Source organism: Misgurnus anguillicaudatus, chromosome 10 (genome assembly GCF_027580225.2).
Source record: "Misgurnus anguillicaudatus chromosome 10, ASM2758022v2, whole genome shotgun sequence".
In the NCBI taxonomy this organism is placed as follows: Eukaryota; Metazoa; Chordata; class Actinopteri; order Cypriniformes; family Cobitidae; genus Misgurnus; species Misgurnus anguillicaudatus.
Genome location: NC_073346.2, coordinates 31,792,367 through 31,819,692, shown reverse-complemented (window position 1 = coordinate 31,819,692; position 27,326 = coordinate 31,792,367). Strand labels below are relative to the sequence as shown.

Sequence of the window (27,326 nt, the reverse complement as noted above, 5' to 3'; positions counted from 1 at the left end):
AAGGAAGGATCCTCGCAAGCCAGAATTTCGAGGATGCGATCGACATCCGTCAAAGGACTGTTCCAATGTCGAGGATCCTCGGAATTGCAACCAAGGACTAAGTCATTCGTTCGAAAAATATCCCATTTACAGGAAAGGATGCATATGTGTATCCTTCGCACTCTCAAATCACCCACAATCCTATGCGCGCAGCGCCGAAAGCACACCTTTTTACTGACATAATGACGTGCACTTGCTAGCTTGCTAGCCATTTACGTGTTCTCCAAATTCTATTTTTGAGGAGCGTCGCATAGCCTCTGAAGGAAGTAGTGATGGGAGAAACGAAGCTTTTCGAAGGTTCGAATCAATTGAACCAATTGCTTCGCAAATTGATTCTGTTTTTCAAAGCGTTCGAAATACACCCTGGCAACACCTGCTGGTAAAATAGTGTAAAAGCAGCAAGATCCGTCCAAACATTTTACACTTTTTACAAAATAATAGCCAGATTGTTCTAAAAATATGTTTTTAAGAAAAATAAATTATTTAATTTAATTAAGACATAAAGTGTTTTCTGTGATTTTAGTTTTATTTATGGCAAACAAATCAACACGGACTCCCTTTTTAATTATGCACATTTTTGTCATTAAATCTGTCTATAAACAAAAAGCAGACAAAATGGTAGTGTTATTAGTCAGAAGGATGTTTTATGAACTTTTATAATAAAACTGACCCGAGTTCACATACACTGGTCATTTGTGATGGTGATCAACCCCCCCTAGTGGTGAATCGTCGGATTTTCTAAACGTTTCGAAACAGTTATGACGTAATGAAGCCTCGTTTTCTAAAATCACGTGAATTTGGCCAGTTTGAAACAAGCTTCGAACCAATGATTTGAAACAAAAGATTCGTAAATGTTTCGAAGCCTCATGAAGCGTGCTTCGAAATCGCCCATCACTAGAAGGAAGTGACTTGTAAGGACTAGTCATGCCAAGGAAGTATCCTTGAAATCGAGAAACGACCCCACTCCAAATATGAGAAAACGTGAGTGTGTCCAATATCAATTGGTCTTAAAACGTGGGTCGGTCTTGGCCTTCTTGACCCATATATAATGTCATGTATGCCACAACAACAAAATAAAAACTATGTTCCCTGACCGGGAATCGAACCCGGGCCGCGGCGGTGAGAGCGCCGAATCCTAACCACTAGACCACCAGGGACGCTACAAACTTCCAAAACTGCGTCAAAATAGCATGAAGACAACATTCTTTATACATTACATATCCAACAACAGTATATAAAATCTTTCAAACAATTTAAAACATAACTTTTGTTATATGAAACAGTAAAACAATAAATTGACACATAGCATGTTTGGATTGCGCATGTATTGAAAATGTGACCGGTTAACTTAGATGTTGTGAAGGAGCAGGCTTGCGGAATTTACTCCCAGGAACACTCGAGGAACACACAGACCCTCTTTATACATTACATATCCCATAACAGTGCATAAAATCTTTAAAACAATTTTAAAACATAACTTTTATTGTGAAACAGTAAAACAATAAATTGATACACATCATGTTGGGATTGCGCATGTATTGAAAACGTGACCGGTTAACTTAGATGTTGTGAAGGAGCAGGCTTGCAGAATTTACTCTGGAGGAACACTCGAGGAACACACAGACCCTCTTTTTTATTCACTGTTTCTCTCAGCACATACTCATTCACAGCAACCTCAAATCCTGCCCGCTGGAACAAACTGTCCAGGTACTCTGTAAGACAAAATAAATAAAGTTGTAAATAAAGCATTAACTACATGCACCAAAACAGAAATGCTAAACTGACCTCTAGAAAAGAAAAAGGAACGAGTCCCATCCTGCCTCACATAGAAATTGTCACCCAGCTTGTTGCCTGACTTAAATCTCAGCATGGCATGATCATAAAGTCCATAGTCCCTGAAGAGGACAATACCTCCTGGTTTTAATACCTGCAAGTACACAAAAATAAAACAATATCTGGACTGGCCATGGTAAAAACTCAACAAAACTGTACAGTCTGTCTAAATATGATTGCAGGCACTTGCTTATATTAAATATAAAAACAATTTCAGCAACGTATTCATTTTTTTTCACTTCACTGTAGATATACTTGGGTTCATCTTTGAGAAGCACTACCTTGAAAATATTTTCCAAGGATTGCTGCATCTTGTCAGGGTGAATTGCAGACAGAACAAATATGAGAGTAGCCACATCCACTGTCTCTGCCTGTATGTTGGTCTGAAGATCATCTTTAGTCAGGTCACACTGAAAAGCAAGGCATCGATCTGTGCAATACAGGGGATTTTGCTGTAACAAAAGTGCACACATATAACTAGAGTAAAAACAAACACGAACCCACCACATCATAAAACTGTGTTTTAAAGTGAGATTAACAAAACTTGTGTGACAATTTACCTTCACAAACTCAACAGCTCGTGGAGAGAAGTCACAGGCATATATGAAGATACTGAGATCCTCTTCCAAAAGTGGGAAAATACAGTTTCCAACTCCACAGCCAGCTTCTAACAAAACCAATGTTTGCCCTTCAGACTAAAATGATCATGGGAAGATATAAATGCAAAAGACTGGCGACCAATGTATCATTTACGACAAATGCATAGAGCAATATAAAGCAATACGTTTACCTCTCTGCTGTTTCTCAATTCATCAAACTCTCTAGTCGTCCAGTGTCTGTCTTTGAAAAAGTTAGTTGTGTTTCTTTTATAAAATAAGTCCCAGTTTTTCTGAGCGTCTGTTTCGAGTTTCTGCTGCTTGAAGTCGGACACCAACACCCTGTCATTCTTGAGCTTCTCCATCTCTTCTACTGTCAGCATCCTTTCTCCCAGATTAGTGGATTGATGGGGAAAACCAGAACTGGATTCAGTAGAGTCCAACTCACCTGTCACCGACATGTTTGCTTTAGCTCGTTGACGTTATGACAAAAAGTAAGAAAACTAGTTAAAACTTAAGACGGGCACGTTCTCCGATTATAAAAGTCACAGCAAAACACGCTCCCTGTAACTAACGCATGGTAAAACGTACCCGTCACATACAGAACACAATTATTCGCTCTTAAGCGAAATTAAGCCAAAAACACTACAAATGCATTATTTTATATCTATGAAAGATCGCTGTATTGGAAACTTCAAGTTGGCACACATTTCCGAGCTGTTTTTGTTGTTCGTGTGAATAACAGTGCAGTCATGGATGAACCCGATCACCGTGATCGCCACCTATTGGACTGGAGGATAAACCGGTCATAACTAGGACTGACTATTAGAGATAGTTCACTTTAAAATGAAACTTCTGTCATCATTTACTCATCCTCATGTTGTTCTAAACCTGTAGGAATGTATTTATTCTGATGAACACAAAAGAAGATATTTTGAGAAATAATGGTAAACACACAGCAGATAGTGACCATAGACTTCCATAGTAGGAATAAAAATATATGATGGAATTTAATGGGTACCGTCAACTGTAACCAAACTGTAACCAAACTTACCATAATTTATCAAAATATTTTCTTCATCATTTATCACAATACTTTTAAAATATTTTTTCCCTACTATGGAAGTCAATGGTCATTATCTGCTGTGTGTTTACCATCAGAAAAATAAATTCATACAGGTTTAGAACAACATGAGGATGAGTAAATGATGACAGAATTTTCATTTTAAAGTGAACAATCCCTTTAACCACTAATATATATATTTTTTTAAATAATAATAAATAAACACGAAACTCACCAAAGACACGTGTTATAATTCTTTTTTTTTTTTTTTAATTGACTAGCCTTTACTGACATACTTTTATCAATATCTTAAAGTAACATATAATTTTATTGCGTAAAATGTAAGCACATAAATTAAGATATATATGGATGAACTGATGTTATATGAGCCAAATTGCAATTTTAGTGCAGATCTTATTATTTGAATAAATTACTTATGCTTATCAACTTTGTATCATAAAAGTGTCATGTATCACATAACATTTACAGAAAATTTATTTTAGTGTCAATCACTGTTAAACACTTAATTTTGTTATTAAGACAAGAAACAACAAACACATACAAACACAGTATAGTTTATTTGACATACAGGTGCTTTTGATTTCTGGTCAGATGGCTTCAGAAAAGCTCAGATCCTGTTTATATAGACAGGCAAATCAACACTTTGTTCTGAGAAAACTGAACAAAAGTTAATAAAATGTTGCGCGTGAGAGTGTTGTCGCTCATCCAGTATTAAGTAAGACAGTTCATCATTCAGCCTGCTCCATTTTTACACAAATCAACAGGCAGGCATGGCCTTCAAAGGCAGGTAATGTCCACAAAAGCAGTAAGTATACTCATTTTTAATTTATTCAGCCAAAAAAAGACAAACGTTTATAAAACAACTCTACGTAATGTCTCAAAAACCTACATTCAAACCATGATACAGCGCTGTACCTGGACCCCCTTATAAAACCCATTCTATGGATCATTGGACTGCATTTTCTTGAATACCCCACGGTATACAGTTCAGTCTCAGTCCAGGCCCGAGGGAGTGAGAGGTGCCATTTTAAAAGAGAAGTTTAAGGTTGTCCTCCTTGTCTGCAATGGTGTGGATGACAAGCGTCCCCTCTCTCTTGTGCATTTACAGTATAAAATATACAGTTTAAATTATACAGGTAGCAGCAATACCCCCTCCGCGAGGGGTTAAGAGGGTGGGGTGACATGGACCAAAAGGGAAAAGAAAGGCAGGGGTGATATGAGGAGCAGCATCTCTCTATACAGATCCAACTTCACTGCTCTGGTGCCTCCGGCGTCTATGCTCCGTTTTGTTTCTGTTATCCGAGTCCTCACGGTCCCTCGACTCCTGCTCCCTCTCTCGCTCTCTCTTCCTCTCGCGACGACCCTCCGTGTTCTCCTTCTCCTGTAAGCGTTTTTTCTTCTCTCCCCTCCGCGGACCTTTTCCTGGCTTACCTGCGAAGATACATTTTGACAGAGTGAGCTCTTGCTGTAAGATCACCTACCCTTTGTCAGATAAACAGTACTGTCTCAAACTCATTGGCAGGGCCAACGTTGCTAGATGAGGCTGGTATGGATGTTCCAAAAAGTAAAGCTAAAGGGACATTCCACTTTTATGAAAATATGCTCATTTTCCAGCTCCCCTAGAGTTAAACATTTGATTCTTACCGTTTTGGAATCCTCTCAGCTGATCTCCGGGTCTAGCGCTAGCACTTTTAGCATAGCTTAGCACAATCCATTGAATCTGATTAGACCATTAGCATCGCACTAAAAATAACTACTCTCATTCTGGCGTAATAATCAGGGACTTTGCTGACGTACCATGGCTGCAGCAGGTGCAATAATATTGTGCAGCAGCCGAAAATAGTCCCCTTGGTTACTTTCAATAGCAGGGGACTGTTTTCGGGCAATGCGTGGTATCACTGCGCCTGCTGCGGCAATGTTGCATCAGCAAAGTCAATGATTATTACGCCAGTTTGAGAGTATGGTTCCTAGCCATGTCTGCCTAGAAAACTTTGTGCAACTTTTCATTTTCCGTTGGTCTTAGTACACGATGTAACTACAGAAGAGTCAAGTTTTAAATAGGAAAAATATCAAAACTCTTTGGTTATTTTTAGCTCGATTCTAATGGTCTAATCAGATTCAATGGATTGTGCTAAGATATGCTAAAAGCAGAGGTGGAAAAAGTACTAAAATTTTGTACTCAAGTAAAAGTAAAGTTACTTTAATAATATTTTACTTAAGTAAAAGTAAAGTTACTTGTCTAAAAATCTACTCAAGTAAAAGTAAAAAGTAAGTCATTTTAACTTTACTCAGAGTAAAAGTTACTTTTTTACAGCGGGAAGAGGTGGAGGATTCTAGTATAGTTCAAAAACGACAAGGGAATATAAATCTCAAACTAGTTGTTTTTAATTGTAGGAACATCTTTACAATTAAAGTGCAATAACAAAAAGTTAATAAAATAAAAAGCTTTTTTAAAGTAAGAAACATTTATGGAATTGTTTAATGATTTTTACATGTGAGTTATGCACTTTTGAAGGTGGTCAGCAGCTAGTAAATACACGTTTTGAAGTTGTGTTTGACTTGACGCGAAGCTGCTAGACCTCGGAAGATAATGCGCATGGTATTAAAAACGCGTCGTGCAATTTCGTACTTAAGAGCATGAATCCTACCTTTCATAGAAATGAAACACTCGCTTCGCGTCAGTGGAAAGTGGTGGCTTAAAAAGAAACAGGGGTTTCTTTCATAAGATTTGAACTGAGGCGGGTCTGCATTAGCGCGCGCCTGTCTCATCCGTCTCCATGGTTCTTTTTGCGCGTTCCCCGGGCCCCGCCCATTTACATCCGTTGCGCGTCTTTATCACCTTGCTTTTTAAAATATTTTTTTACTCAGAAACGGATATGATTTAAAATGTAGCGAAGTACAATACTTTAAATAAAACATACTTAAGTAAAAGTAAAAGTACAGATTTAAAAAAACTACTCAAAAAAGTAAAAATACACAAAAAAACTACTCAATTACAGTAACGTGAGTAAATGTAATTCGTTACTTTCCACCTCTGGCTAAAAGTGCTAGCGCCAGACCCGAAGATCAGCTGAATGGATTCCAAAATGGTAAAAATCAAGTGTTTAACTCTGGGGGAGCTGGAAAATGAGCATATTTGAAAAAGGAAGTGGGATGTCCCTTTAAACCTACTGAATGTACTACTGAGATCGTACTGTATGTTAAAGTTGAAAAAATGATACACGTCACCATTAGCCCAACATCGATCACACTACGAAGTTAAAATGTGGCAGGCATCTGGGCCGCTTAATTTTCCATACTGGTTTGTTGAATTATTGTATCAGACTGTTAATCAAGCTTTGATGGTTGTCCCATCATCCTTCATCTCTTTTCAGATGGCATTACGCATTTAACTAAAGCTGACCGTTGTTCTCGAGAAACATCCATCCAGTAATCATCACTACATTTATGAGTAGATTTCATTGATTGTTTAGAATTTGAAATCCACATTGAATGAATTACAAGGCCCATCAATAAGGTTGTCATACAGCAGAACCATCTGGTGATCTATGTTGTTTGTGTTCTGGTCTACCACAAGATGACAGTCTTGTACAACAACTTATTTTATCTTATAAGGAATTTTTACAGTGTAAATACTAACAACACTTTCACTTTTTATTTTATTTTTATTCAGTTGAAACGCATTGGTTACTCCCAGGTGGGGGTGACCCATCAGTTGCAGAATCAGAGAACTTTATCACCATTGTGCTCTTGAGCAACAAGTCCACGAGTTTCTTCCAGGAAAACTCATTCTGCAATTACAGTACTTTAAGTCTCTCTGGAATACAACTGTCAGGCAGATCAACCAAGGTGAAGCTGCCCAGCTGAACATTTGACACCAGAACAATCTAACAACAGATAAACTGCTGTTGCACTGTTTACACAGAGCTCATCTTCACTGTTGGGAATAGAAAACCTTACAATAAAAATCTTTTAATATTACTTTATCACCTCTTGCACAACGGTCTCAGCAAGCCAATTGCTTGCTTATTGTTAGAGGCTTATCTTTGAGCGAGCGAGCATCGAAAAACGCTGAGGTGCACAGCTACCTCTCCCCCGCATATACCCCCTCACCCTGCACTGACTCTATTAATCAGCCGCCCTCTCTCTGGTGCCGGGGAGCACGACTCTCTGCCCGCTGGAACCCACACTGACCCACACATTCCTGGGGTCCAGCCAAAGCGATAGGGGGCCGCTGCAAGCATGCCTGTTTAGTCTTCAGACAGCTATAACCTCATCCGGTGACTGTGTTCTGATTGTACTGTGCGTTCTGAACGGGCTGATTCACGCGGGGTGTCTGACCCATCAAAACACACATTTCCCTTCCACTCGCTGTCGTCACCTCCCCTCTCGCTGTCCCGTCTCTTTAAACACAGGAAGTTCCATCTGCACACACTGTTTTCTTTGTCGTTGCGATTCGGAGATCAATGGATTAGTCATAATCCTCTGACTTTCCTACAAACCAAGGCGCAACACAGCCAGAGTGCTGTTGTGATTATTATGGATATATGTTTACCGTCACCCTTTCAGAGCTGGAAGGCTGTCAACGTTTTCAATAAACTGTCAAGCGATGACTTGTATCCAAAAGGAACACAACACCAACATCTCCGAGCATCTAGTTATCACTTTTGCGGCTAATGCATTCATGATTAATGACTGTGCCTATGATGCACACTAGTATTGTTTCTTTTAAGGTATGTTTCTTAGGGACACTCCACTTTTGAAATTATGCTTATTTATAAATATTTGATTTTTACAGTTTTGGAATCCATTCAGCTGATCTCCGGCTCTGGCACGAGCACTTTTAGCATAGCTTAGCATAATCCATTGAATCTGATTAGACCATTAGCATCGCACTAAAAATAACCAAAGAGTTTGACAATTTTTCCTATTTAAAACTTGACTCTTCTGTAGTTACATCGTGTACTAAGACAGACGGAAAACAAAAAGTTGCAATTTTCTAGGCAGATATGGCTATACTCTCAGGAGGCGTAATGATATTACGCAGTGCCCGAAAATAGTCCCCTGCTACTAAAAGTTTACCAAGCGGAATATTTTCATTTGGTGCGTACTATTAATGCGCCTCCAGCAGCCATGGTACGAAAGCAAAGTCCTTGATTATTACGCCAGAATGAAAGTATAGTTCCTAGCCATATTAGCCTAGAAAATCGCAACTTTTAATTTTCCGACGGTCTTAGTACACGATGTACAGGTATTACAGAAGGGTCAAGTTTTAAATAGAAAATTTCAAAACTCTTTGGTTATTTTTTAGCGCGTGCTAATGGTCTAATCAGATTCAATGGATTGTGCTAAGCTATGCTAAAAGTGGTACCACCAGACCCGGAGATCAGCTGAATGGATTCCAAAACGGTAGGCCTACAAAATAAATGTTTAACTCTAGGGGAGCTAGAAAATGAGCATATTTAAAGTGGAGTGTCCTTTTAAAACGACTTAAATAAGGCCTTAATTCTTGCCTTAATCTAAACACTGTCTGGGAAACTTTTTTTAATGTGGATTGCATTAATGTGATATAAATGTGTGATATGAATGTGCATAAATTGTAAACATTATGGTTCATAAGGATTGTGGCTTAAGTAGGAGACGGTGATGGAAGTTGCATTTTAAAGCATTTACAGGTGCACAAGTTACATGCAAATGGCTCTATCCATCACTTCTATGTCATCAACAATCTGGGCAAATGTGTGAACTGCAGTTTAATACTCCTTTAAGATATGTTGCAAGCTTAGAACGGAACTTACAAGATTGGAATTTCATACTTGCGTGTATCTAGATGTTTCAACATATGAAAAATGAGTCGTCTGGTTATGATTATACACATTATGCTTGAAAGAGTGATTGAGAGGGGAGAAAAGGAGGAGATCTTGGAGAAGGAGATGAGAGGCCGAAAAGTGTGTCGAGCCAGATGGAAAAGAGGAGGCGTAACAGTCAATAAAATGCGAAACAAGCTAAAATCAACCCTGACGGCCCAAATCGTTTCGGCTTACTGGATTTGAGGACTTAGAGGTGGAGATGGTTGAAACGGGATATGATGTCGGGCACGATTTTATAAATGAACCCTGGGGGTGGGAGGGTTTACATCCTCCCCGGCAGGCGTGTTGTCGTCCGGGGGCTTTTGGTAGGAGCCAGGCAGGGATTAAGGGCTCCGGCTCGTCCCACAAGAGGAATGCCCTGGCTTTAAAGACCCAGTATGGTTGCTCTCCCTTAGGGAGGTTGGCGCTTGTGTGCAGGGCAGAAGGGAGACACGTACAGCGTATGACAGTTCAGTTCAGTGGGTTATTTGGATACAATAACACATGCAGAACAGTGCTGGTGGGATGCCATTTTTTTAATCAAACATTCGGTTAATATCATTATCTCATTTTTGACGAAGGTGGCGTTTAGCTGCTTTTGCATTTGAGATCCTCATTTGTACCATTTCTGAAAACGAGTTGTGCTCACCCATGCTCACCACCAAATTTCTTTAAAGGGAAGATGCTAAGGCACTGTTATATGATGGTACCCACAATGTTTCTGATTATAATCATATTCATGTGTTAAGGGGCCCATATTATGCAAAATCCACTTCACAAGGTGTTTGGACATAAATGTGTTGTCAGTGTGTGAACACAACCACCCTACAATAGGACAAAAATCCATCCACTCATCCTTTCTCATCCACTCAGAGGTTTCTCAAGAACTTTGTTAATTTTTTAAGATGTACGACCCCTGAACATTAATTTAACATTAGTTTTTACAGGTGCAAAGAATTATGCTTCTGAAAGTTTCAGATAAGTGTACATAATCTTTAAATTTAGTTAATGTTAATTGTAGAGTTATTATGCATTCACTTTATTTAAAGAAAAAAATTAAAATATACATTTTAAGTAGACATGGATTAACATTACTTTATGGTAATGAGCTATGACGTGGTTCGGCACCAACCAATCGCAAGGTGGAAACGTTCGGCGCCAACCAATCGGAAGGTGGAAGGTGGCAACCTCCGCTTGAGAGATTTCCAGAGAATGCGTTCGAGCATTTTTTGATGCTCTCGCTGGCAGCGTGAACGTCCATCGGGTGAATAATTCTACATGCACGCTTAATCTTCACGCCCACTACACTTCGGACAAATACAAGAAAACGTAGTTTAAGCAGTCAAGTGCAAAGACAGCAAGCGTGGTTATTTGGACGGTTTATTAAAAACCGTTTCGGAAGGGATAAGATCCGGAATATGATCCTCTTTTTGGTACTAAAACAACTGCCTCGCTCATTCTCTTTAGTTTCTGTTTCTTTCTGTCTAACTTCTCGGTGAAAGCATCAGTGGAGCGAACACGAGCACGAGCACATCTGGCTTGCGCAATAATAAATAAGACGTCAAGACGTCATTGCGGCCGCTGTGATTGCGTGTTGTCGAGAGAACTGGCGAAACTGCGTCTTTCCTCCTTAAAAATATAATTACCTGAATCACCGAAATGCTGAATTATCGTTTGGGGGGTCGAATCGAGATCATGATCCTTTCACGATTAATCGTGCAGCTCTACTCATTAGACATGCTGTTTTGATTCTCGTTAATGTGATGTCACACTAACAAAGTTCCATCCACAGCAACTGACAGTTATGTTTACCCAAAAGCTTTTCTAAATGTGTTTGTTAGCACGTTAATGCAACGAAGGCTGCGTACATTGATTTTGATTAATAAAAACCCTACTTACTGTCCCTTTAATGTCTCATTCATCAAATATACTGTATCTTATGCCCACCAACAGACATTTGTAAACAGACCATACAAATGGCTTGTACATGTTTGAGTAAAGTAAGCCCAGTAAAACCTGAACAAGCCATGTCAGAAAAAGGTAAGGACAAGTAAAGGGAGACGAAGGGTGGATCTGGCTGGAGCAATGCACAAGTAAAGCAGCTGCATGTGTTTGAGCGCATGTATCATGTGGAGGGGGACAAGGATGTATCATTGTCAGAGGACGGCTGGGGATTACTTTAAGCTTGTGGAGGGGGGGCGGACCACTGACCCGACTCGTGTATGTGGAACATAAACATGGCCAGGACAAAGCCCCAGCAGATAATTAGGACTCAGTTGATGTTCCAGGAGTCGGGGTAATCACAAGCGAGGGGTGAGGTCGATAACCCGAGCCTGCAGTGTGTAAACGGCAACCTCACCCGTGGCCCCCGGCAAATCCACACACACTCATATGTGTGCTTATGTTTAACTTGCAACAGTGCACAAAATGTTTTGCATTGCATTCAACTTTGCTGAGAAGATCAATAACATACGCAGGTGTGCTTTCATTGGATGCTGGTGTCCTTGTCAGACTTCTTAACTACTTTAAAAGTAATATCCATAGTGATTTTTCAATGTGCATTGTTTAAATGCAGCTTACAAAAACATCTTAGCACAGGGAACGCATACAATTTATAAACAGTTAGCTAAAAATACTTTACGACCTACGCTTTGCCGGAGCTACGCTGGTCCACCAGCTATTCCAACCAGCATGGTACCAACAGTTAACGCTGGTCTGTTCAGCTAAGGATGTTATGTGTGACGTGGCTGTTTTGTGTTTTTGTGCCTGCGAGCTGTATGATTGTTCTCTAGAGTTGAAGAACAGATATTCTCCTAATTCTCCAGCCCTGCTTATTTTCCTCTCTGTTCTTCCTCTCTTTTCTGAGGTCCTCAGTGTTTATGAGGTGGAGAACGATGGGGCGTCGAGTTGGCCTGCTGTCTGTCATAAAGCAGTAATGTACCACAAATACCATTGAAAAAATAAACATTCGAACTGTCCAAATATGGTTACGCTGACAACTCGAGTCCACGCTTGAATCTGCTCCAGGTATTTGTTTTGCATTGGTCGGAAAAAATATTTCTGGCTCCTACGCTTAGAATTTAAGATGCAAACAAGCCATTTTATGCAAATAAATTGGTCAGATTCAGTGTTTTTTGGAATTAAAACTGGAATCTGGGTAAAGCAGTGGCGGCTCGTGACTCCACATCCGAGGACGCGCTAATTCAAAATAAGTGTTCGGAGTATCATGTGTGTGGTTCACTTTTCCAAAATATGTGTCCTGCGTGTTTACAGATCCTGTGTGGATCACGTGTTTTGTTAGAATAAGTGCCTGTGTCAAAACCGTTTATGATAAAAGAGATGCTCACGTTTACAAAATACACGCAAGACACTAAACTCTGATTACGCATGAGATTATGTGAGTATCTGGCAAACGCGAGTGTCTCTTTTCATAAACCCTTTAGACGCGTCTGGAGCAGGCACTTATTTTGGCAAGACACGTGATGCACACACGATCTCTTAAGTAGCAGAACCTCAGGTGACTTTACGAACCACACACATGACGGGCTACATACATGTTGTGATGAACTTTGCATCGTGCGCCCTCAAAAAAAAAAAAAGAAGTCACCGGTCGCCACTGGGGTAAAGGCTTACCAATAATAGCGGTTGCACATCATTGCTGGTGTTTGGTAAGGAAAGTATCGAAATTATGATTGGTCATTTGTTGTAAATATACTACAATAATGCTATATATTAAAGGAGACATATCATGAAAATCTGAAATTTTTCAGGTTTAAGTGCTATAATTGGATCCCCAGTGCTTATATCAACCTAGAAAATGTATCAACCTAACTTAGTTTTGGTAAACCCTTCACTGCAAGCATGTGAAAAAATAGGTCATTGAAACTTGGCTGCCCTTGTGATGTGAGAAGGGGATAAAACCGCCCCTTAATCTGCACTATCCAACCACAGCACTGCCATTTAGTGCAGAGATCAGCTTATTTGCATTTAAAAGAACACACCCAAAAACGGCACATTTTTGTTCACACCTACACAGTCCTTCCAGAAAAATGCTTTTTTGTGTGATTGTTGCGGGCAAAAATAATTCATCTTGCGGCACATTTTCTTAAAAAAAAAATGCGATGGAATATGCCGGATATTATGCAATTTATGAAATTGCGGGAACGTGCAAAAATTGCGGGAACTTGCAAAAAATGCCGGAACTTGCAAAAAATGCATGCAACATTTTTCAACTTTCTGCTAAGATATATATGACTTTTTGCTATAAAATCATGCAAGCCCCGTATATTTTGCTGAAATCTGCAATTTATGCTGCGAAAGTGCGGCGTATTTGAAAAAAGATAGATATGCAGACTTTGGCTGATTATGGATTGAATCATGCGATCGCATAATCGCGTTTTTCTGGAGGGACTGACCTACATAGTGGCAATTTTAACATGTGATCATAAATTATCTTATACGATATTTTGATCTAAAACTTTACATATGTACTCTGGGGACACAAAAGATTTTTTTGACATCTTAAAAAAGTCTTGTGAAATTAAGCAAACTTAAACAACTAGCCTTTACTTCATGTTTCAAATTATGATGTCATTAAATCCTAGAAGTTGTAACCAAATTTAAAAGAATCCCATAACATGGGTTCTGCTGCGTTTTTTTTCGCTCCTTTTGAATGCCAGGATATAAACTGCCTGCATTATTGGCAATTTTTTTTAAAAAGATAGTGGGAAAAATGGTTTTATTTGCCAAAACTGATTATAGGGCGCTATATCCCTACTTTTTAGTCAAAATGCTTTACATGTAGCAACCCAAGGTATCTGCTTTCCACAAAGGCACAACAGTGATACGGTCTAACCAGATCTAACCAATGCTTAACCTCAAGATGATCAGCTAAACAACTTACATCTTTTTCTCTTGACAAAGCACTCCCTCCTTTCAGAAACCAGCGGGCACGGAGTCCCCTTAGGAGTGGGGTTTTGTAGGACCTTTCGTGTTCGCGTCTCTTCGCCCCATTTGAAGCCACAGGTTTTCCCTGACCGCGAACAGGGGCTCCATTCACTCCAGTCGCCCACTTCACAGTGCACTGGAAGATAGTTAACAACATGATGAGGAAAGTCAATGAAAGCTATACACACCGCTACGAGAGAAGTACAGTATGATTCAATATATTTATTTGTCACATACATATTTATATGCATATACAACCTGTAGTAAAATGTAAGAGATAAGATGTAGTGTTGTGAGATGAGACTAACCTGTGGGGATGCACTCCATAATATGATCGTTGGGCTCAAACTCCTCCGGGCAGATGTGATGACATTGTCCATGCAGGAGGTAGTGTCCCGGGACACACCGTGTGCATGTGTCACTATTCTGACAGGAGTCACAGTCCGCTGGACACGCTATAAAGTCAGATGATATGTTTCATTAGTTGCAGCAAAACAAACTCAACACTGACTTTTTAAGGCTTGAGTTTGAAAAGATGTTTCACAATCAGATTTATATCATGAATCTCGGTGGTAAGACTGGATTCTTTTAATGACCTTTCGAGGTGATTATGTAATACGTAAAGTCACGCTGGTGCATCAAAAGGCTAGGCAATAGACGATCTCTTTCCTTATATAGCAAACTCTGTGTCATTTACTTTTTCATTACCATAGCAACAGACGCAGATACAGAGGATATATACTGTTTAAAAAGACACATAAGATTTCATCACTTGCAAAATGACAGTGTGGCCATTTAATCGTAAAGACAAAATGTGGTCTTTCTCACCAGGTACACATTCTTTTTTGGTATCACTAGGCACCAGCCCATCTGGACAGCTCTCCATGCACTTGCCCTTGTGTAAGTAGGAGCCCGCTCTGCATCGCAGGCAAAAATTCTTGTCGAAGCACGAGTCACATTCTGACCCGCACTCTGAAAAAACACACCAGTTAACCCTTGCGTCTACGTCTGTTAGTCTATTAGAGTAACATTGACTTAAAGTGCTTCGCAGTATAAATATTTAAACAGATGCTGAGATAAAGCATGTGTCTTACTTGTGCAGTCGTTTTTGTCGGAGGAACGGATGCCGTAGAAACCGTTAGGGCAGGAGGCCAGGCACACTCCAATCTGCCTCATGCCGTCCCTCTCCAGGTGAATAAAAAGCTTGGGTTTGCACGTCAGACAGCCATTGTAAACCGAGCAGGTTTGACAGCCTACCTGGCACTCTGTGGTACAAACATCAGTTTTACATTAAAAACAGAAGAAAGTGAGTTCTCACAGAATGATCAGCTGTCTACGAGGAAGTGTAATTGATTTAAAATGTATGCTATTGTTGTTCTCTGTTCATGTTTTTCTTTTCTTTGCAGTAATGCTTAGCAAATTTATATACAGATACAGAATCATTAGATACTTTACAGTCTGCTGATCCTTAAGACAAAATAATAAACCCCAACATCAGGGTGATCAGAACCCCAACAAGAAGCGTGAAGCACCATTAAACAAAAAATAGAACAATATTACAATTTTAAAGTGACACCCCACTTTTTTTTTGAAAATATGCTCATTTTCCAGCTTCCCTAGAGTTAAACATTAGATTTTTACAGTTTTGTAATCCACTCAGCTGAACTCCGGGTCTGGCGCTACCACTTTTAGCTAGCTTAGCATAATCCATTGAATCTGATTAGTCCATTAGCATCGCACTAAACATAACCAAAGAGTTAAGATATTTTTTCTATTCAAAACTTGACTCTTTAGTTACATTGTATACTAAGATCGACGGAAAATTAAAAATTGTGATTTTCAAGATATGGTTAGGAACTATACTCTCATTCTGGGGTAATAATCAAGGACTGTGCTGTCGTAACATGGCTGCAGGAAGCGGAATGATATTATGCAGCAGCCGAAAATAGTCCCCTTAGTAACTTTCAATAGGGCTTATTCGCAAACACCGGAAGTCGCTAACCGCGGCCATATTGTTGACATGACACCTGTCCTGTCCCTAGCCGCACATAGATTTGAGTTGAGGGGAGCAGTAGCCTAATGGCTTCATCTCGTCTGTATTAAAGGAATAGTCTACTCATTTTCAATATTAAAATATGTTATTACCTTAACTAAGAATTGTTGATACATCCCTCTATCATCTGTGTGCGTGCACATAAGTGCTGGAGCGCGCTGCGACGCTTCGATAGCATTTAGCCTAGCCCCATTCATTCAACGGCACCATCCAGAGACAAAGCTAGAAGCGACCAAACACATCAACGTTTCCCCCATTCAAGACGAGTAGCCACACGAGCAAGTTTGGTGGTACAAAACAAAACGTAGCACTTCTCTAAGCGGATTCAAAAGAGGAACCACACTCCATGGCGCAACAGCACTTTTGTGAGTACTTCGACTCGCCTGAAAGTCCGCTCCTCTTCTCCCTCTCATAATGGGAGAGGGAGGGTGTTACTGCGCTGAGTCGAAGTACTCCCAAAAGTGCTATTACGCCATAAAATGTAGCTCCTCTTTTAAATCCGCTTAGAAAAGCGCTACGTTTTATTTTGTACCACCAAACTTGCTCGTATAACTACTCGTCTTAAATAGGAAAAACGTTGATGTGTTTGGTCACTTCTAACTTTATCTCTAAATGGTACCATTGAATGAATGGGACTAAGCTAAATGCTATCGAAGCGTCGCAGCGTGCTCCAGCGCTTACGTGCACGCACACAGATGATAGAGGGATGTATCAACAATTCTTAGTTAAGGTAATAACATATTTAAATATTGAAAATGAGTAGACTATTCCTTTAAGAGAAGGTGAGCTTGATTATTGTGGAACCATATCAAATAGACCCAATAGCCTTAAGTAAAGATCCGTCCTTATTGCCAGCCATAACTTATCCGGATATTTATAACTATATCGTTCATACAGTATCCGCATACATCATACAAGCACTGAAGGGCCGTTCACATTATAACGATAACTATAACGATATCTATATCATCGTCCACATCACCAAACAATACGTTTATGCTAATTTGTTCACGGCACTCGCGCAAATCACTTGCCTTTAATATTGCTTGTAATAAAAACTTTTGCAGAAGTCCTCAACACGCTGCGTTTCGCGTAACTCTAAACAGTGAATCTAATAGTTTGTTTAATCTCTTACCTTTTGGCATAACAGTTAGTTAATGTAATAGATTAAAAAGCATTAACGTTACGTAGTCAATTTTCACAGCAACTGCAGGTAATCTAATGTTATAGACCTTAGCAATGAGCTTCACTGTCATTTTAAGTGCTTGTGCACTTGAATTTCAAATAGATTTTAATGCTATCAATGGTTTATCCTTCATCAGGTGGGAAAAATCGCTCAGAAAGTGATCCCAATGATGTCGTTCATTGTATCTGTATCGTTATAGTTTTGGTGTGAGCTCCGCTATTCTGTTTAATATAAAACGATTTTCAAATCTATATTTTTTATAGTTATCGTTATAATGTGAACGGCCCTTAATTCCCTACCTAGTATCAATGCCAGACCTATTATTATGTTCATATAGTTATTAATGCTAATTTAATAACTGTCTCAATTTATGGCAGCTTATTTGAAAGAGCAGTTTCAGCCACTGCTTACAGCTAACCATATGTGATCAAATTATGGGGACAGACTTTGCTGTGAGGCATCCCTAACGTTACCTGTGATAAAATGATGGGGACAGACTTTGCTGTTGGGAGTCTCTCCTTCGCTGGTTCAATTCCTCTGTCTCCTTCCTTTCATGTTTTCCGACAGTCGGTATCGCATAAAAACTAATTCCGGGGTTCTTTTTGCTGTTGTTAGAACAGCCGTGTATTACACCACACACCATCGCGCGGTTTTAAAAAAATTACATCGATAATACCATGCATAATACCCACGCTGCCGCGCTTGTCAATTGACAGACTGACAGTTCTATGTCAACAACATGGCCGCCGCGAACATTGATGACGTAGATCGAATAACTCCTATAGCAGGGGACTATTTTCGGGCACTGCGTAATATCATTGCGCGATGCTAAATGGTCTAATTAGATTCAATGGATTGTGCTAAGCTATGCTAAAAGTGCTAAGCTCGCCAGACCCCAGGATCGGCTGAATGGATTCCAAAACGGTTAAAATCCAATGTTTAATTCTAGGGGAGCTGGAAAATGAGTATATTTTCAAAAAAGTGGAGTGTCCCTTTAAAGCTGCGATTGATAACTTCGGTCTCTCTATCGCCATCTCTGTTTGAAACACAAAATTGCATGTTACTGTATATATTATTAACATATAAAAATTCTGCAAAATCTGACCAGACAGCTCAAATTATAAATCATTACTATTAACTTAGCATTGTGAATCATGAACACCGATTGTTTATGTACTTGTTTAATTAAATTATTTTTTTCTGAGCAGAGACAATGTTTTGAATTGGAGCTTTAATATATTATTTACAATATAAGTTAATACTATTAACAATAATAAATTATTTTTTATTGTGGCATTTATTCTGTCTCTCTTTTTAATATTGTTTTTTTTCAACTATTGAATTAACATCATTGTATTATCTTTTTTATTTATTATTATTATCATTGATACTATAATCTATAGGTAGTATGATTTTGTACAAATAATAGAATTTTCTTTTGAATACATTTTTTTCAATTATTATTATTATTATTATTAATGTTCAGTGCAAGGAAACAAACAATTGCAAATTATTAAATCATTAAATATACTAAAATTCTCAAAGGCCACTGTTGCAAAAGTTGGTATAGCTAACTGTTTTATATAGAAAGACTTTAACATCTATAAGATTAGTGGTTCTCAAACTTTTTAGTCATGCCCCCCACCGGTGTCTGGTGCATCCCTTCGTGCACCCCTAAAGAATAAAAAAACATATTACTACTACACTATGCACTATACCACTATACTACTACACAAATGCTGTTTGCTCTAAATTTTTCTGAGGTTTAATAAATACATAATATATGATAAATTAATGTCTTTTATAAAATGTCATTAAACTACAGAGTGATTAAAAGTGGTACCTGTATAAAGGGAATTATTTGTCTGAGAAAACAAACAATTAAATAGTTTAGCACAAACTATTTACAAAAAATTCAATTCAACTGAAGATTCAATTCAACTGAAGATTGCCACAGCTGATCATCAGATTCGAGCATATTTGAACAAGTCATGCTAGTTGTCACCCATAATTTCCCCAAAATGTCACTTAAATCAAAACAGTCTTAAGTCTCAAAAATGATTTAAAGTAGAGTATTGACATACCAGATCTTATAGTAGACATACAATAAAAACCTGTGTTCTTCTACCAGTACTTTAAACACCTTCAAAACATACTAGGCATTCAGGTTTTTTGGTATGCTCAACATTTATAAAAGCAAACAGGAATGGTGGGGTGAAGTTAAATGCTTCCAGGTTCACAGAGAAAAGAACAGAGCCATCAATTAGGGCTACAACGGCGACCATAATGTAGTGTAATAATATACACGACAGGAAGCACAGTCATCTGTGGATTCTCCCGGCAAAGACACTAATCAACACAGACACGGTGCATACCGGGGTTTGCACGCAAACGGCAGCACAGTAGTCTTTGTGATCATAAGCGCACAGAGAGAGGAACCCGCCACGACCATCAGCGTTTCTCCACCGGCATAGAATACGTGACCTACCAGAAATGCATGACGAAGAGGTTTCTCAACGTCCTGGTGACATCTTTAGAAAAAACTCTTAATGAATGCAATATTCACCCACTTGAGTTACTGAATTTTTTGCACTTTTTGCATTGAAAGCCCAAAGGTCACACACAGTGATACGTTGAATGCATTGCTTTAAATAAAAGGGTCTGTCAAATGCATAAATGCAAACATTGTTTGTCTATGGATGGGTTAGAATGGGTTTGTCTATTTTCCTAAGAATATGGATTGTGACTAATATTTGCACACCATAGCTTTATTATTTTGAATTGAGATTTAAAGATGGCAGAAGTTGTTAAGAAAAACAAGCACTAACAAGCCCAAATATGTGACTGAAATCTTAAAATAAGCAGAGAAACACACACCGATTGTTATTTATAAGCCATGTCATGAAAACAAGCCGGAATAATGTTAACATGGAGACATGGACACTGTGGATAGATCATTTATTATTCACTGATTCATCATTTCTACGCCCAATTTCCATATTTGTAACGTGATAATTATACATATTAAATTTCAACTCGAAATTAAACAAAAAGTTTTAAGTTCAAAGTAAGATTTGTGGCAGCCACAGTGTTTATAAATTAAATAATTTTAAGACAGACTCTTTGCTGTTTTTTTGTACTGAAATTCTATGAACCGTGATCCCAAAACCAAAGTATGAATTTGAATTTTGCAATTTAAAAAAAAGAATAAATTATTTTCAACCCAAGCATTGGGTTAAAAAGGGCCAAGCTCAGCTGTTCACTATTAGACTTTTTATTGTATATATGCAGTAACTCACTGGCAACGTGTTACTGTAACTGCCCCATTACAGTACCATAACTGTACATGTTTTTTTACAGTATGATGCCTTTACCGCAGTTCCATTTTACAGTATAATACCCTTACTGTAACCTAGTTTTAAAAAAAATTGCCTTGAAGAGGAATCAAACCCATGTCACCTGTGTCATAGGTCCATAACGCTACCACAGTGCTACATAGTCACTTAATAAAAGTTACTCGCTACACTTCCCAAGTAGCCTCTTCTGTCACTCTCCCAAAACTCAGAGGAGTGAAATCTTGGCGTCACTAGTGCTTTGAAGTCTTGAGGTCAAATTCAAATCTGACGGTCAAGCATTTATCCATAATCCCTTTCTTGTTTCTATCTACAATTCTCAATAAATTATATACACTGCTGAAAAACAATTTGCTTCACTGATAAAAGCATAAGCATACAAATAAAATGTATTTTATTTCATAGAAATATTTTATTTTTCCATTTTATATGCTTTTATAACACTGTTTTATTCAACTACAGTAGCACTACTGCTGTTGCTTTACAGCAGTCTACCGCAAATTCAAAACATACAGTAAATCACTGTAAATGAAATGTTAATACCCATAATGCAATGCATATTACAGTAATGAACTGGAAAAGAAAATTATGGTATTTTACTGTGCATTTTGTGGTAAGTAACTGTAAAAATTACAGTTAAGTCTAACAGTGTTGGGTTAAATTAACCCATAAAATATTTGACCCAACAATGATTTAAAAAACCCAGCATTTTGGGTTAAAACAACCCAGCATAGGTTAAATTACAACGCAACTGTTTGTATTTGTCCCGTTTTGACCCAACGCTGTTGAAAACAACCCAACATTTTTTAAAACGTGTGTACTGTTGCAGCCCTTAAAATTCCTTATGACTTTTTTAGCGGAGCACCCAAATTGTGAATTTTTTTAAGGAAATGTCATTTAATAAAAGTGAATGAGGACTGAAGACCTTACATTCCTTATTTTCAACCCAACATTGGGTCATAAGAGGACGAACCCAACTGTGATTGGGGTGTAATTTAACCTATGCTAGCTTGCTTTAACCCATTGTTGGGTCAAAAACATTTTATGGTTTAATTTAACCCAACGGATGGGTTTGTCCCCTTTTGACCTAACGTTGAGTTGAAAATATCCCAGAATTTTTCTGCATAATTCCTGCATTAGCTCTTCTTGGTGCATCACTTAAAAATGGTCAAGATATTCTTAAAAAATCACAACAAAAATATGCCCCCCAAAAGTCGAATGAACAGTTGCCTGGCAATGCACAGATTGACAGCCTGTCTGGAATGCAACAAAGGCTGAGAAGTGAATAAGTGGAACGTCCCATTGCTATTATAAGACAAATCAAATCAAAGGACCAGAACTCCCTAAATATGCCAGTAGTGTATAATGAAATTTGCTCCTTGTCTGTTTCATGGAGAATCTCTGATTGAAGTCAATTGATTCCAGGTGTCTCTCCAAGGTCATTTCAAGACGGTACTGGGTTTTAAAATGGACAGACCTAGGCATCTGGATAGGGGCACGACAGGGCAAAATAAGAAATAGTGAAGCTCAACTTCTAAGAGGTTAAAAATAGTGCTTTCACTAGTATATAATTAGAAATGACAGGGCTTGATGTTACGTATTGATGGTTTGGGTTTTTACAGGCAAATTTACAAAACAAGTGCTGGAAAGCTGAAAGATAAACAGTCGTACAAATAGTAAGAAGTTGTTTATAATATCAACCTCAACAAACTCTCAGAAAACTCCTGTGCTTAGTTGAAAACAAATAAACAAACAGTAAGTTTATCCCTGTGGTGCTACCGAAGCGTAAAAGCTGTTTTCAACCTGTTCTTTGCCTGGTCCTACATTCCATAAGACTGAACAGGGCTAGGGCATCATTTTTTCCCAACTCCCTCGCCTGATTCCCAGAGTTCAACCTTGGCTGCCAGATTGCCATAGATCAAGGATATTCTGTTTGACATATCTAAGCAATCTTTACAACTGCTGTCCATTTGCCCACATATGTTCCTGCCAAAGCTCTCTAATTCACAGAACCCTTTACACAGAGGAATTCTGCCTGCCCTCGCGCCGCCACAGCCCCTGGGTCAGCTTGCATAACAACCGCACAGGCACTCCTGAAATCCAAACGTTGAAATCGCTTTGCCATGGTTTCAACTCGTTGACCGCAAAAACAAGGATTCCCAGAATCTATCGGCGAAGAGGCACGGTTAAAACTTAATTAAATAACATAATGTCAGACGTAGAAATTAAAGAAGAGAATTTACCCTTTGCCCAAAAGTCGAGCCGACGAGGCAATTTCCTGGGATATTTACAACATGGAGAGGCCACACACAAGCAAATTAGAAAGAAAACACACGTCTTTGTCCGCTAGGAAATGAGTTAACACTGGATATGCAGCAACACTGTAAAACCTAAAAGTTAACTCAACTCAAACCATTTAAGTAAACAGGTTGCATTAGTTTTAAAACACATACACCCGAGCACTGTGAACCCAAACAAATTGAGTCATATGCAGTTATGCACTTATATTTAAGTTCACACTACTTAAATATAAGTGCATATTGCACATGACTCAAGTTCACAGTACTCAAATTTATGTGTTTTAAAACTTAAATGGTCTAATGCAACTGGTTTACTTAAATGGTTAAGTTAACTGTTAGGTTTTACAGTGAAACACTGCCTTTGGCATTGATGGTATTTATAAGACTTTTATTGGTGAATAATGACCTCACCTTTAACAACCCCTGTGATCCACTAACACCGGAAAAGTGCATACTACAAAGTGCATACTACAAAGCGTATACTATGTCAACCTGTCATCTCAGATGCAACAATAAAGTGCATAGACTGACTTTAAAAACAAAGGATCTAACAAAAGGTTTGCAAACACACACGCACGCACGCGCGCACACGCACACACACACACACACACACACACACACACACACACACACACACACACACACACACACAAAGAGAGAAGACAGGAAATGTATGAGGTCGACCGACCGTTTGGTCACTTGCAGTGAACTGATAAATTTGTTATGGTCGTTCACCCAGGTTTTGTCCATCACATTAAGTCTCTTAATTAGCAGTCTTGAATCATAACTGCTGCATATAAACGGATGACTTATCATTATTTTGGGTTTGTCCCTGACACGGGACTGCCCCCCTTCACCTTCTTGGTGACACCAGTGGACCAACTTTAGCATTGACCTGAATATGAATCACTCTGCAAACCTAACTAACATTGAATCAAATTATAATATGATGAAATATGCAAAAATGTGCTCCTGTATATCTTAGCGGTATAGCATTGCATTAGGAGCCCAAATGGTCATGGGTTTGAACCCATGTTAAATTGTAAAAACACATTTTAATGATAACCAAACAATGTTCTGTCTTTGACCAAACCTCATAGATGTGTAGCGAATAAGCTGTCAGAGTGCTAACCAGACACACATTTTTATGCCACATAAGCACACATATTTTATATGCTGAAGACAATGCCGGACCTCAAACCTCAATTTTGGCATCAAGAGAAAATATGGATAGCACGTTCATGTTTTGAATACCTCAATATTACTGCAGTCTGAAGTAGGAGAATGGAAATAACACTGTCGGTGCCACATAGCCATGATGGCATTTTTGTGGCTCCCCGACACCAAAATGTGTTCCCTTACATCTAATTGGATTTGTCATTCACTAATTCAGACCACATGTTTACACATTCACTCTAATCGTGCCTTTCCACTTCTATTTGTAGCTTAGATATTCACTCGCTAAAAGAAAATTTACAATTCAGCAGTTCTGTAGCATGTCACGCACTGTTATTTCAAAGTCTAGAATGTCTGGTCTTGTAAAGTTAAATGATTTGGTTTCCCCTTTCAATGTAAACCAAAAACATTCATACACTTTTAAAAATAAAGGTGCTTACGATGGCATAGAAAAAACTGATTCTATAAAGAACCTTTAACATCTGAAGAACCTTTTTGTTTTAGTAGAGTATAAAAAGGAAAAAAAAAAGGTTCTTAGGGGAACCAAAATGGTTCTTCTATGGCAACGCTGTAAAGAACGTATTAAGTACCTTAATTTTTTAGAGTGTATATGCACTATAAATCTAAATGATGGCCCTAAAAGGATCTTTGTCTGGCTGTACGGTTTCATAAGGAACCTTTAAAAACCAAGAATTCAAAAAGGTTCAACAGACTAAAAAAAAAGGTAAGAAAGAAATGGTTCTTTGAAGAGGTTAAAACCAAAAATTGTTCTTCCATGGCATCACTGCATTTTTAAGTATATATATATATATATATATATATATATATATATATATATATATATATATATATATATATATATATATATATATATATATATATATATATATATATATATATATATAAAGCAAACAAAGAGAAACAAAATCATTTTAGACTTTGAATACATTTTAGAAAGTAACTAGTTTCTTCAGCTATATGGCGCAAAACTGATGCACCCTTGTTGTATCTTGTATTTCTGGACTTCTCAAGCTGTTTTCTGTACCAAAAGCGAGTGAAAACCATGCCAGATCAGATTTTAAGGTTTTCTGCGTAATGTATGGCCGCTAGAGAGCGATCAAAACAAGAATTTGGGCTGACCGTGAGAAACGAGAACGATATATATATGCATAGGGAAGTTATGGTACCAGTAAAGTCGATGCGCATTCACACGGTTTATTACAAAAAAAGGCACGCGACAGTGCGCACACCTGCTTGAAGAAAAAATACTACTGATAGCATTAGATAGACAAAAACAAACACATATTGTTTATTTAATAGTCTATAAAGATATAGATATTTAGCAATAATGCCAGTATTGTATAAACGCGGTGTGCGGCGATTTTCATAAAAGATTTTTTTAGTGATGATGTTTTCCTATTTCCTTTTTTTGCTTTATAATATACATACTTTTGCAACGCATATTAACTGCCACAGTCATAAAAATATATTTTTTAAGTATTTCCTAACTTATCACTTAAAGTCTCACTTGGTCTGTCTGTGATATCAATACGCTTTTTAATATCATAAGCAATGTAATTAATTTTATTAAAAAAAACTATTTTTTTAGTCCAAATATTGAGAGAACATGATTTTTAACAAACATAAGTTCATGCACACATTCAAAAGACAAATATAAGTCACAGTGCAGGTGTGCGTAAAGCATCAGGTGAGCAGTGCGCAGGACTTACTGTGTAGCCGGTGACTGGAGGCGTGATGCTGCTGACAGTTTGTGTATTCCATACAATGCAAGATCAAAACAATGGAGATCAGTTGTAATTGCATAGTAATCAATGGAATGATGCTGGTCTTGTCAATATCAATGTCGTCGACCAACCTGTGACTTGCACCGTGATCTGTGCAATACGCAAGCTATTCCTAAAGCGGACAGAAGCCCCGGCTCTGCTCAGACGCAAGAGAAATAGAATTGACAATGGCCCAAAAGCACCTGGGCCGTTTCGGCAGCAACATTCTGGAAGAAATCCACATATGCGCCACTGAAAGTTATCCGCGGAGAAAGGTACTCACTCCATGGAAACAACATAAGCGTTAGTTCTCCATCCAGAGCACTGCAGACGAAACTTAAGGGGAGGAGGATTCGGATTAAATTGGCATGGTGCTGAAGTTGGATTGTCTTCCCGAAAGACTGTATTCCTTTCTGTGGTCCACCGCGACTCGTCCAGGTGTGAAGGTGACTTTATTTATCGAGCCTGACATGTAGGTGGTCCTCGCGTCACCATCACCATCCCAGCAGCATCTCATCCAAAAACTCTCAGTGAAACTTTGCGGCTCATGGAAAACTTGCTTATTGATAAATAGTTGCTCGTCTGTATCCAGCGCAATCACGGTGGCGCACGGTTGAGCAATTCACTATCTCCTTTACTCTCGCCTGCTTTCTGCTCGTTTGGTAACTGATGACTTCAGCTCTCTGCAGTCTCTCTACCCCTCTCTGAACTCTAAAGTTTATTTAGAGGGCGAGCCCCCCACGTCAGACACCCCACGGGCTAACAACACTTGCAGAAAAACGACCGTATGTAACTTTCCCCCATCAATAGCCTATATTTATGTGTTTTCCAAAACTTTAGATAGATAGATATATAGATAGATAGATAGATAGATAGATAGATAGATAGATAGATAGATGGATAGATAGATAGATAGATAGATAGATAGATAGATAGATAGATATTGTTTGCTATAGTAAAATTGCAGTTTATAAATAAATTAACCAAAAACTTATTTTTTTTCTTATTACTGCAGATTTGGTGTAATTCAGTGTTTTATAGCTTTAAAAGTAAAATGCATGTTTATGTTTATGTGCATATTCAGCAAAATTTTACAAAAGTTATGCAAGCCCTCTTATCTAGAGAA

General features: G+C 38.4%; 2 protein-coding genes and 1 non-coding gene across 4 annotated transcripts; all 3 read right to left on the bottom strand.

Annotated features, from left to right (window-relative positions):
* Positions 1 to 1,124: 1,124 nt before the first annotated feature.
* On the bottom strand, positions 1,125 to 1,196 carry trnae-cuc (transfer RNA glutamic acid (anticodon CUC)). Its single transcript has one exon. It is a non-coding gene; the product is annotated as a tRNA-Glu (tRNA).
* Positions 1,197 to 1,503: 307 nt separating this feature from the next.
* On the bottom strand, positions 1,504 to 3,201 carry mettl6 (methyltransferase 6, methylcytidine). Its single transcript, XM_055210909.2, has 5 exons — positions 2,663 to 3,201; positions 2,433 to 2,567; positions 2,154 to 2,324; positions 1,825 to 1,966; positions 1,504 to 1,751 (listed from the first exon to the last, which is right to left on the bottom strand). Exons 1-5 carry the CDS (start codon positions 2,927 to 2,929, stop codon positions 1,594 to 1,596), a joined length of 873 nt encoding a protein of 290 aa, XP_055066884.1. The 5' UTR covers positions 2,930 to 3,201; the 3' UTR covers positions 1,504 to 1,593.
* An 889-nt stretch (positions 3,202 to 4,090) lies between these two features.
* Positions 4,091 to 26,902, bottom strand: rspo3 (R-spondin 3). 2 transcript variants are annotated; one of them, XM_055210908.2, is made up of 6 exons: positions 26,484 to 26,902; positions 15,443 to 15,613; positions 15,177 to 15,320; positions 14,657 to 14,803; positions 14,305 to 14,484; positions 4,091 to 4,983 (listed from the first exon to the last, which is right to left on the bottom strand). In XM_055210908.2, the coding sequence occupies exons 1-6, from the start codon at positions 26,497 to 26,499 to the stop codon at positions 4,787 to 4,789; spliced, it is 855 nt and encodes a 284-aa protein (XP_055066883.1). In that variant the 5' UTR covers positions 26,500 to 26,902; the 3' UTR covers positions 4,091 to 4,786. The 2 variants fall into 2 exon arrangements, with proteins under 2 accessions (XP_055066883.1, XP_055066882.1); XM_055210907.2 differs by having other exon boundaries at positions 26,147 to 26,901.
* Between the last annotated feature and the right edge of the window lie 424 nt (positions 26,903 to 27,326).

Coding starts and splice junctions, on each gene's coding strand:
- mettl6 (XM_055210909.2), bottom strand. CDS start 2,929: ATGTCGGTGACAGGTGAGTTGGACTCTACTGAATCCAGTTCTGGTTTT. Junction 2,325..2,432: donor GAGCTGTTGAGTTTGTGAAG/GTAAATTGTCAC, acceptor CTTTTGTTACAG/CAAAATCCCCTGTATTGCAC. Junction 1,752..1,824: donor TTCCTTTTTCTTTTCTAGAG/GTCAGTTTAGCA, acceptor TTTGTCTTACAG/AGTACCTGGACAGTTTGTTC.
- rspo3 (XM_055210907.2), bottom strand. CDS start 26,240: ATGCAATTACAACTGATCTCCATTGTTTTGATCTTGCATTGTATGGAA. Junction 14,804..15,176: donor CAAAAAAGAATGTGTACCTG/GTGAGAAAGACC, acceptor CTGACTTTATAG/CGTGTCCAGCGGACTGTGAC. Junction 4,984..14,304: donor CTTTGTCAAGAGAAAAAGAT/GTAAGTTGTTTA, acceptor GTATCTTCGCAG/GTAAGCCAGGAAAAGGTCCG.